Below are 12,135 nucleotides of genomic sequence, written 5' to 3'. Positions count from 1 at the left end.
AGGGGAGAGGCGGGTCTGTGGAGCAGAGATGGCTGCAGAGAGGGGAGAGGCAGGTCTGAGGAGCAGAGATGGCTGTAGAGAGGGGAGAGGTGGGTCTGTGGAGCAGAGACGGCTGCAGAGAGGGGAGAGGCGGGTCTGTGGAGCAGAGATGGATGTAGAGAGGAGAGAGGCGGGTCTGAGGAGCAGAGATGGCTGTAGAGAGGGGAGAGGTGGGTCTGTGGAGCAGAGACGGCTGCAGAGAGGGGAGAGGCGGGTCTGTGGAGCAGAGATGGCTGTAGAGAGGGGAGAGGCAGGTCTGTGGAGCAGAGATGGCTGCAGAGAGGGGAGAGGCGGGTCTGTGGAGCAGAGATGGCTGCAGAGAGGGGAGAGGCAGGTCTGTGGAGCAGAGATGGCTGCAGAGAGGGGAGAGGCGGGTCTGTGGAGCAGAGATGGCTGTAGAGAGGGGAGAGGCAGGTCTGTGGAGCAGAGATGGCTGTAGAGAGGGGAGAGGCAGGTCTGTAGAGCAGAGATGGCTGCAGAGAGGGGAGAGGCGGGTCTGTGGAGCAGAGATGGCTGCAGAGAGGGGAGAGGCAGGTCTGTGGAGCAGAGATGGCTGCAGAGAGGGGAGAGGCGGGTCTGTGGAGCAGAGATGGCTGTAGAGAGGGGAGAGGCAGGTCTGTGGAGCAGAGATGGCTGCAGAGAGGGGAGAGGCGGGTCTGTGGAGCAGAGATGGCTGTAGAGAGGCGGGTCTGTGGAGCAGAGATGGATGTAGAGAGGGGAGAGGCGGGTCTGTGGAGCAGAGATGGCTGTAGAGAGGGGAGAGGTGGGTCTGTGGAGCAGAGATGGCTGCAGAGAGGGGAGAGGTGGGTCTGTGGAGCAGAGATGGCTGCAGAGAGGGGAGAGGCGGGTCTGAGGAGCAGAGATGGCTGTAGAGAGGGGAGAGGCAGGTCTGTGGAGCAGAGATGGCTGCAGAGAGGGGAGAGGCGGGTCTCTTGAGCAGAGATGGCTGTAGAGAGGGGAGAGGCGGGTCTCTGGAGCAGAGATGGCTGCAGAGAGGGGAGAGGCGGGTCTCTGGAGCAGAGATGGCTGCAGAGAGGGGAGAGGCAGGTTTGTGGAGCAGAGATGGATGTAGAGAGGGGAGAGGTGGGTCTGTGGAGCAGAGATGGCTGCAGAGAGGGGAGAGGCAGGTCTGAGAAGCAGAGATGGCTGCAGAGAGGGGAGAGGCGGGTCTGTGGAGCAGAGATGGCTGCAGAGAGGGGAGAGGCGGGTCTGTGGAGCAGAGATGGCTGCAGAGAGGGGAGAGGCGGGTCTGTGGAGCAGAGATGGCTGCAGAGAGGGGAGAGGCAGGTCTGAGAAGCAGAGATGGATGTAGAGAGGGGAGAGGCGGGTCTGAGGAGCAGAGATGGATGTAGAGAGGGGAGAGGCGGGTCTGTGGAGCAGAGATGGCTGCAGAGAGGGGAGAGGCGGGTCTGAGAAGCAGAGATGGATGTAGAGAGGGGAGAGGCGGGTCTGAGGAGCAGAGATGGATGTAGAGAGGGGAGAGGCAGGTCTGAGAAGCAGAGATGGCTGCAGAGAGGGGAGAGGCGGGTCTGTGGAGCAGAGATGGCTGCAGAGAGGGGAGAGGCGGGTCTGAGGAGCAGAGATGGATGTAGAGAGGGGAGAGGCAGGTCTGAGAAGCAGAGATGGCTGCAGAGAGGGGAGAGGCGGGTCTGTGGAGCAGAGATGGCTGCAGAGAGGGGAGAGGTGGGTCTGTGGAGCAGAGATGGCTGTAGAGAGGGGAGAGGTGGGTCTGTGGAGCAGAGATGGCTGCAGAGAGGGGAGAGGCGGGTCTGTGGAGCAGAGATGGCTGCAGAGAGGGGAGAGGCAGGTCTGAGAAGCAGAGATGGATGTAGAGAGGGGAGAGGCGGGTCTGAGGAGCAGAGATGGATGTAGAGAGGGGAGAGGCGGGTCTGTGGAGCAGAGATGGCTGCAGAGAGGGGAGAGGCGGGTCTGTGGAGCAGAGATGGCTGCAGAGAGGGGAGAGGCGGGTCTGTGGAGGAGAGATGGCTGTAGAGAGGGGAGAGGCGGGTCTGAGAAGCAGAGATGGATGTAGAGAGAGGAGAGGCGGGTCTGTGGAGGAGAGATGGCTACAGAGAGGGGAGAGGTGGGTCTGTGGAGCAGAGATGGCTGTAGAGAGGGGAGAGGCAGGTCAGAGGAGCAGAGATGGCGGTTGAGAGGGGAGAGGCAGGTCTGTGGAGCAGAGATGGCTGTAGAGAGGGGAGAGGCGGGTCTGAGAAGCAGAGATGGATGTAGAGAGAGGAGAGGCGGGTCTGTGGAGGAGAGATGGCTACAGAGAGGGGAGAGGTGGGTCTGTGGAGCAGAGATGGCTGTAGAGAGGGGAGAGGCAGGTCAGAGGAGCAGAGATGGCGGTTGAGAGGGGAGAGGCAGGTCTGTGGAGCAGAGATGGCTGTAGAGAGGGGAGAGGCAGGTCTGTGGAGCAGAGATGGCTGCATAGAGGGGAGACGTGGTCTCTGGAGCAGAGATGGCTGTAGAGAGGGGAGAGGCAGGTCTGTAGAGCAGAGATGGATGTAGAGAGGTGGGTCTGTGGAGCAGAGATGGCTGTAGAGAGGTGGGTCTGTGGTGCAGAGATGGCTGTAGAGAGGGGAGAGGTGGTCTTTAAAGCAGAGATGGCTGCAGAGAGGGGAGAGGCAGGTCTGTAGAGCAGAGATGGCTGCAGAGAGGGGAGAGGCGGGTCTGTGGTGCAGAGATGGCTGTAGAGAGGGGAGAGGTGGTCTGTAGAGCAGAGATGGCTGCAGAGAGTGGAGAGGTGGTCTCTGGAGCAGAGATGGCTGTAGAGAGGGGAGAGGCAGGTCAGAGGAGCAGAGATGGCTATAGAGAGGGGAGAGGCGGGTCTGTGGAGCAGAGATGGCTACAGAGAGGGGAGAGGCGGGTCTGTGGTGCAGAGATGGCTGTAGAGAGGCGGGTCTGTGGTGCAGAGATGGCTGTAGAGAGGGGAGAGGCGGGTCTGTGGTGCAGAGATGGCTGTAGAGAGGGGAGAGGTGGTCTGTAGAGCAGAGATGGCTGCAGAGAGGGGAGAGGCGGGTCTCTGGAGCAGAGATGGCTGTAGAGAGGGGAGAGGCAGGTCAGAGGAGCAGAGATGGCTATAGAGAGGGGAGAGGCAGGTCTGTGGAGCAGAGATGGCTACAGAGAGGGGAGAGGCGGGTCTGTGGTGCAGAGATGGCTGTAGAGAGGGGAGAGGTGGTCTTTAAAGCAGAGATGGCTGCAGAGAGGGGAGAGGCAGGTCTGAGAAGCAGAGATGGCTGTAGAGAGGGGAGAGGCGGGTCTCTGGAGCAGAGATGGCTGTAGAGAGGGGAGAGGCGGGTCTGTGGAGCAGAGATGGCTGCAGAGAGGGGAGAGGCGGGTCTGTGGAGCAGAGATGGCTGTAGAGAGGCGGGTCTGTGGAGCAGAGATGGCTGTAGAGAGGGGAGAGGTGGGTCTGTGGAGCAGAGATGGCTGCAGAGAGGGAAGAGGCGGGTCTGTGGAGCAGAGATGGCTGTAGAGAGGCGGGTCTGTGGAGCAGAGATGGCTGTAGAGAGGGGAGAGGTGGGTCTGTGGAGCAGAGATGGCTGTAGAGAGGGGAGAGGTGGGTCTGTGGAGCAGAGATGGCTGTAGAGAGGGGAGAGGTGGGTCTGTGAAGCAGAGATGGCTGTAGAGAGGGGAGAGGTGGGTCTGTGGAGCAGAGATGGCTGTAGAGAGGGAAGAGGCGGGTCTGTGGAGCAGAGATGGCTGTAGAGAGGTGGGTCTGTGGAGCAGAGATGGCTGTAGAGAAGGGAGAGGCGGGTCTGTGGAGCAGAGATGGCTGTAGAGAGGCGGGTCTGTGGAGGAGAGATGGCTGTAGAGAGGGGAGAGGTGGGTCTGTGGAGCAGAGATGGCTGCAGAGAGGTGGGTCTGTGAAGCAGAGATGGGTGTAAAGAGGGGAGAGGTGGGTCTGTGGAGCAGAGACGGCTGCAGAGAGGGGAGAGGCGGGTCTGTGGAGCAGAGATGGCTGTAGAGAGGGGAGAGGCAGGTCTGTGGAGCAGAGATGGGTGTAAAGAGGGGAGAGGCGGGTCTGTGGAGCAGAGATGGCTGTAGAGAGGGGAGAGGCGGGTCTGTGGAGCAGAGACGGCTGCAGAGAGGGGAGAGGCGGGTCTGTGGAGCAGAGATGGGTGTAAAGAGGGGAGAGGCAGGTCTGTGGAGCAGAGATGGGTGTAAAGAGGGGAGAGGCGGGTCTGTGGAGGAGAGATGGCTGTAGAGAGGGGAGAGGCGGGTCTGTGGAGCAGAGACGGCTGCAGAGAGGGGAGAGGCGGGTCTGTGGAGCAGAGATGGGTGTAAAGAGGGGAGAGGTGGGTCTGTGGAGCAGAGATGGCTGCAGAGAGGGGAGAGGCAGGTCTGTGGAGCAGAGATGGGTGTAAAGAGGGGAGAGGTGGGTCTGTGGAGCAGAGACGGCTGCAGAGAGGGGAGAGGCGGGTCTGTGGAGCAGAGATGGGTGTAAAGAGGGGAGAGGTGGGTCTGTGGAGCAGAGATGGCTGTAGAGAGGGGAGAGGCAGGTCTGTGGAGCAGAGATGGCTGTAGAGAGGGGAGAGGCGGGTCTGTGGAGCAGAGACGGCTGCAGAGAGGGGAGAGGCGGGTCTGTGGAGCAGAGATGGGTGTAAAGAGGGGAGAGGTGGGTCTGTGGAGCAGAGATGGGTGTAAAGAGGGGAGAGGCGGGTCTGTGGAGCAGAGATGGCTGTAGAGAGGGGAGAGGCGGGTCTGTGGAGCAGAGACGGCTGCAGAGAGGGGAGAGGCGGGTCTGTGGAGCAGAGATGGGTGTAAAGAGGGGAGAGGCAGGTCTGTGGAGCAGAGATGGGTGTAAAGAGGGGAGAGGCGGGTCTGTGGAGGAGAGATGGCTGTAGAGAGGGGAGAGGCGGGTCTGTGGAGCAGAGACGGCTGCAGAGAGGGGAGAGGCGGGTCTGTGGAGCAGAGATGGGTGTAAAGAGGGGAGAGGTGGGTCTGTGGAGCAGAGATGGCTGCAGAGAGGGGAGAGGCAGGTCTGTGGAGCAGAGATGGGTGTAAAGAGGGGAGAGGTGGGTCTGTGGAGCAGAGACGGCTGCAGAGAGGGGAGAGGCGGGTCTGTGGAGCAGAGATGGGTGTAAAGAGGGGAGAGGTGGGTCTGTGGAGCAGAGATGGCTGTAGAGAGGGGAGAGGCAGGTCTGTGGAGCAGAGATGGGTGTAAAGAGGGGAGAGGTGGGTCTGTGGAGCAGAGACGGCTGCAGAGAGGGGAGAGGCGGGTCTGTGGAGCAGAGATGGGTGTAAAGAGGGGAGAGGTGGGTCTGTGGAGCAGAGATGGCTGCAGAGAGGGGAGAGGCGGGTCTGTGGAGCAGAGATGGCTGCAGAGAGGGGAGAGGCGGGTCTGTGGAGCAGAGATGGCTGCAGAGAGGGGAGAGGCAGGTCTGAGAAGCAGAGATGGATGTAGAGAGGGGAGAGGCGGGTCTGTGGAGCAGAGATGGCTGTAGAGAGGCGGGTCTGTGGAGCAGAGATGGCTGTAGAGAGGTGGGTCTGTGGTGCAGAGATGGCTGCAGAGAGGGGAGAGGCGGGTCTGAGAAGCAGAGATGGATGTAGAGAGGGGAGAAGCGGGTCTGTGGAGCAGAGATGGCTGCAGAGAGGGGAGAGGCAGGTCTGTGGAGCAGAGATGGCTGTAGAGAGGCGGGTCTGTGGAGCAGAGATGGCTGTAGAGAGGCGGGTCTGTGGAGCAGAGATGGCTGTAGAGAGGTGGGTCTGTGGTGCAGAGATGGCTGCAGAGAGGGGAGAGGCGGGTCTGAGGAGCAGAGATGGATGTAGAGAGGGGAGAGGCGGGTCTGTGGAGCAGAGATGGATGTAGAGAGGGGAGAGGCGGGTCTGTGGAGCAGAGATGGCTGCAGAGAGGGGAGAGGCGGGTCTGTGGAGCATAGGGGGATGTAGAGGGGAAGGGCAGGCATAGCACTCACTCTCCTGCAGCCGCGGCACCAGCTTGTACACGATGTCCTGCATGACACGGTCCAGCTTGAGGTTCAGCAGCGGCTGGGTCTCGTGGATCTTGATGTTACACAGGGGGCAGTACTTACTGGTCTGCAGATACTTCACTATACAGCTCTTACAGACTGGGGGAGACAGAAGAGAAGGTGGAGTCCCACAAATGCTATAACACGGGGGGCACAGGAGGGAGGCAGCAGCGTGCTGGGGTCTTACACGTGTGCAGACACTCTGTGATGGTGGTGGCGTCGATGAAGTAGCCAGCGCACAGGTAGCACACGATGTGCTCATTCAGCTCCTTAATCTTCACTTTCACCACCTCCTGGGAAGAAACAAGGAGAAGCTCTGGAGCCCGAACCCGGGGAAACGGGTGCAATGTGGGGCGGGAGGGGACGATGACGAGAGAACACACACACACACACACACACAGACACGCACTCTCCAGAGAGAACACACACACACGCACTCTCCAGAGAGAACACACACACACGCACTATCCAGAGAGAACACACACACACACTCTCCAGAGAGAACACACACACACTCTCCAGAAAGAACACACACACACGCACTCTCCAGAGAGAACACACACGCACTCTCCAGAGAGAACACACACACACGCACTCTCCAGAGAGAACACACACACACTCTCCAGAAAGAACACACACACACGCACTCTCCAGAGAGAACACACACGCACTCTCCAGAGAGAACACACACACACTCTCCAGAAAGAACACACACACACGCACTCCCCAGAGAGAACACACACACACGCACTCCCCAGAGAGAACACACACACTCCAGAGAGAACACACACACCAGAGAGAACACACACACACACCAGAGAGAACACACACACACACCAGAGAGAACACACACACACACCAGAGAGAACACACACACACGCACTCCCCAGAGAGAACACACACACTCCAGAGAGAACACACACACCAGAGAGAACACACACACACACCAGAGAGAACACACACACACCAGAGAGAACACACACACACCAGAGAGAACACACACACACTCCAGAGAGAACACACACACCAGAGAGAACACACACACACACACCAGAGAGAACACACACACACACCAGAGAGAACACACACACACACACACCAGAGAGAACACACACACACACACACCAGAGAGAACACACACACTCCAGAGAGAACACACACACTCCAGAGAGAACACACACACACACACACACACACCAGAGAGAACACACACACACACACCAGAGAGCACACACACACACTCTCCAGAGAGAACACACACACACACACACACACACACACACACACTCCAGAGAGAACACACACACACACACTCCAGAGAGAACACACACACTCTCCAGAGAGAACACACACACTCTCCAGAGAGAACACACACACACCAGAGAGAACACACACACACACACTCCAGAGAGAACACACACTCTCCAGAGAGAACACACACTCTCCAGAGAGAACACACACACACACACACCAGAGAGAACACACACAACAGAGAGAACACACACACACACTCTCCAGAGAGAACACACACACACTCTCCAGAGAGAACACACACACACACACTCCAGAGAGAACACACACACACTCTCCAGAGAGAACACACACACACACACACTCTCCAGAGAGAACACACACACACTCTCCAGAGAGAACACACACACACACACACACACTCTCCAGAGAGAACACACACACACACACCAGAGAGAACACACACACACTCCAGAGAGAACACACACACACTCCAGAGAGAACACACACACACACTCTCCAGAGAGAACACACACACACACACACACACCAGAGAGAACACACACACACACCAGAGAGAACACACACCAGAGAGAACACACACACACACACACACACACACACTCCAGAGAGAACACACACACACACACACTCTCCAGAGAGAACACACACACACACACACTCTCCAGAGAGAACACACACACACACTCTCCAGAGAGAACACACACACACACACACTCTCTCCAGAGAGAACACACACACACACTCTCCAGAGAGAACACACACACACTCTCCAGAGAGAACACACACACACACACACACACACACACTCCAGAGAGAACACACACACACACTCCAGAGAGAACACACACACACACACACACCAGAGAGAACACACACACACACACACACCAGAGAGAACACACACACACACCAGAGAGAACACACACACACACCAGAGAGAACACACACACACACCAGAGAGAACACACACACACACACTCCAGAGAGAACACACACACACACACACTCTCCAGAGAGAACACACACACACTCTCCAGAGAGAACACACACACACACACACTCTCCAGAGAGAACACACACACACACACTCTCCAGAGAGAACACACACACACACCAGAGAGAACACACACACACTCCAGAGAGAACACACACACACTCCAGAGAGAACAAACACACACACACACACACCAGAGAGAACACACACACTCTCCAGAGAGAACACACACACACTCTCCAGAGAGAACACACACACACTCCAGAGAGAACACACACACACTCTCCAGAGAGAACACACACACACTCCAGAGAGAACACACACACACTCCAGAGAGAACACACACACACACACACCAGAGAGAACACACACACTCTCCAGAGAGAACACACACACACTCTCCAGAGAGAACACACACACACACACCAGAGAGAACACACACACACTCCAGAGAGAACACACACACACACACACCAGAGAGAACACACACACTCTCCAGAGAGAACACACACACACACTCCAGAGAGAACACACACACACACTCCAGAGAGAACACACACACACTCTCCAGAGAGAACACACACACTCTCCAGAGAGAACACACACACACACACCAGAGAGGACACACACACACACACCAGAGAGAACACACACACACACCAGAGAGAACACACACACCAGAGAGAACACACACACACACACCAGAGAGAACACACACACTCCAGAGAGAACACACACACTCCAGAGAGAACACACACACACACACCAGAGAGAACACACACACACACCAGAGAGCACACACACACACTCTCCAGAGAGAACACACACACACACACTCCAGAGAGAACACACACACTCCAGAGAGAACACACACACTCTCCAGAGAGAACACACACACTCTCCAGAGAGAACACACACACTCCAGAGAGAACACACACACACACACTCCAGAGAGAACACACACACACAAGAGAGAACACACACACACAATCTCCAGAAAGAACACACACACACACACCAGAGAGAACACACACACAACAGAGAGAACACACACACACTCTCCAGAGAGAACACACACACACTCTCCAGAGAGAACACACACACTCTCCAGAGAGAACACACACACACACACACACACTCTCCAGAGAGAACACACACACACACACACACACACTCTCCAGAGAGAACACACACACACACACACACACTCTCCAGAGAGAACACACACACACACACACACACACTCTCCAGAGAGAACACACACACACACACACACACTCTCCAGAGAGAACACACACACACACACTCTCCAGAGAGAACACACACACACACACACACACACACACACACACACACACACACACACACCAGAGAGAACACACACACACTCCAGAGAGAACACACACACACTCCAGAGAGAACACACACACACACACACACACACCAGAGAGAACACACACACACACCAGAGAGAACACACACACACACCAGAGAGAACACACACACACACACACACTCCAGAGAGAACACACACACACACACTCTCCAGAGAGAACACACACACTCTCCAGAGAGAACACACACACACTCTCCAGAGAGAACACACACACACACCAGAGAGAACACACACACTCTCCAGAGAGAACACACACACTCTCCAGAGAGAACACACACACACACACTCCAGAGAGAACACACACACACTCTCCAGAGAGAACACACACACACACCAGAGAGAACACACACACACTCTCCAGAGAGAACACACACACACACCAGAGAGAACACACACACTCTCCAGAGAGAACACACACACTCTCCAGAGAGAACACACACACACACACTCTCCAGAGAGAACACACACACACCAGAGAGAACACACACACTCTCCAGAGAGAACACACACACACACACTCTCCAGAGAGAACACACACACACACTCCAGAGAGAACACACACACACTCTCCAGAGAGAACACACACACTCTCCAGAGAGAACACACACACACACCAGAGAGGACACACACACACACCAGAGAGAACACACACACACACCAGAGAGAACACACACACACACCAGAGAGAACACACACACACACACACCAGAGAGAACACACACACTCCAGAGAGAACACACACACTCCAGAGAGAACACACACACACACACACCAGAGAGAACACACACACACACCAGAGAGCACACACACACACTCTCCAGAGAGAACACACACACACACACACTCCAGAGAGAACACACACACACACACTCCAGAGAGAACACACACACTCTCCAGAGAGAACACACACACTCTCCAGAGAGAACACACACACTCTCCAGAGAGAACACACACACACCAGAGAGAACACACACACACTCCAGAGAGAACACACACACACACACTCCAGAGAGAACACACACTCTCCAGAGAGAACACACACACAATCTCCAGAAAGAACACACACACACACACCAGAGAGAACACACACACAACAGAGAGAACACACACACACTCTCCAGAGAGAACACACACACACACACTCTCCAGAGAGAACACACACACACACACACACACTCCAGAGAGAACACACACACACACACTCTCCAGAGAGAACACACACACTCTCCAGAGAGAACACACACACACACACACACTCTCCAGAGAGAACACACACACACACACTCTCCAGAGAGAACACACACACACACACTCTCCAGAGAGAACACACACACACACACACACACCAGAGAGAACACACACACACTCCAGAGAGAACACACACACACTCCAGAGAGAACACACACACACACATTCCAGAGAGAACACACACACACACACACACACCAGAGAGAACACACACACACACCAGAGAGAACACACACACACACCAGAGAGAACACACACACCAGAGAGAACACACACACACACCAGAGAGAACACACACACACACACTCCAGAGAGAACACACACACACACACACACACTCTCCAGAGAGAACACACACACACACTCTCCAGAGAGAACACACACACACACACACTCTCCAGAGAGAACACACACACACACACTCTCTCCAGAGAGAACACACACACACACACACACACACACACCAGAGAGAACACACACACACTCCAGAGAGAACACACACACACTCCAGAGAGAACACACACACACACACTCCAGAGAGAACACACACACACACACACCAGAGAGAACACACACACACACCAGAGAGAACACACACACACTCTCCAGAGAGAACACACACACTCTCCAGAGAGAACACACACACACACTCCAGAGAGAACACACACACACACTCCAGAGAGAACACACACACACACTCCAGAGAGAACACACACACACTCTCCAGAGAGAACACACACACACTCTCCAGAGAGAACACACACACACTCTCCAGAGAGAACACACACACACTCTCCAGAGAGAACACACACACACTCTCCAGAGAGAACACACACACACACCAGAGAGAACACACACACTCTCCAGAGAGAACACACACACACTCCAGAGAGAACACACACACACCAGAGAGAACACACACACACCAGAGAGAACACACACACACACTCCAGAGAGAACACACACACACCAGAGAGAACACACACACACACCAGAGAGAACACACACACACACCAGAGAGAACACACACACACTCCAGAGAGAACACACACACACCAGAGAGAACACACACACACACCAGAGAGAACACACACACACCAGAGAGAACACACACACACCAGAGAGAACACACACACACACTCCAGAGAGAACACACACACACCAGAGAGAACACACACACACACACCAGAGAGAACACACACACACTC

At 55.7% G+C, this 12,135-nt stretch overlaps 1 protein-coding gene across 2 annotated transcripts in view; it reads right to left on the bottom strand.

The window, feature by feature from the left end:
• Positions 1-12,135, bottom strand: part of PCGF1 (polycomb group ring finger 1) — a 57,891-nt gene that overhangs the window by 36,546 nt on the left and 9,210 nt on the right. Inside the window, exons 2-3 of one of the 2 annotated variants that reach the window (XM_069744994.1) lie at positions 6,202-6,307; positions 5,961-6,113 (exon numbers count right to left, since the gene is read on the bottom strand). In XM_069744994.1, coding sequence (XP_069601095.1) covers positions 5,961-6,113; positions 6,202-6,307 — 259 coding nt within the window. The remainder of the gene's footprint in view (positions 1-5,960; positions 6,114-6,201; positions 6,308-12,135) is intronic. The other variant, XM_069744995.1, reaches the window with a different exon arrangement.

Source organism: Ranitomeya imitator, chromosome 1 (genome assembly GCF_032444005.1).
Source record: "Ranitomeya imitator isolate aRanImi1 chromosome 1, aRanImi1.pri, whole genome shotgun sequence".
Lineage (NCBI taxonomy): Eukaryota > Metazoa > Chordata > Amphibia > Anura > Dendrobatidae > Ranitomeya > Ranitomeya imitator.
Note: the sequence above shows the minus strand (reverse complement) of the source record. Positions and strands in the feature narration are given on the sequence as shown.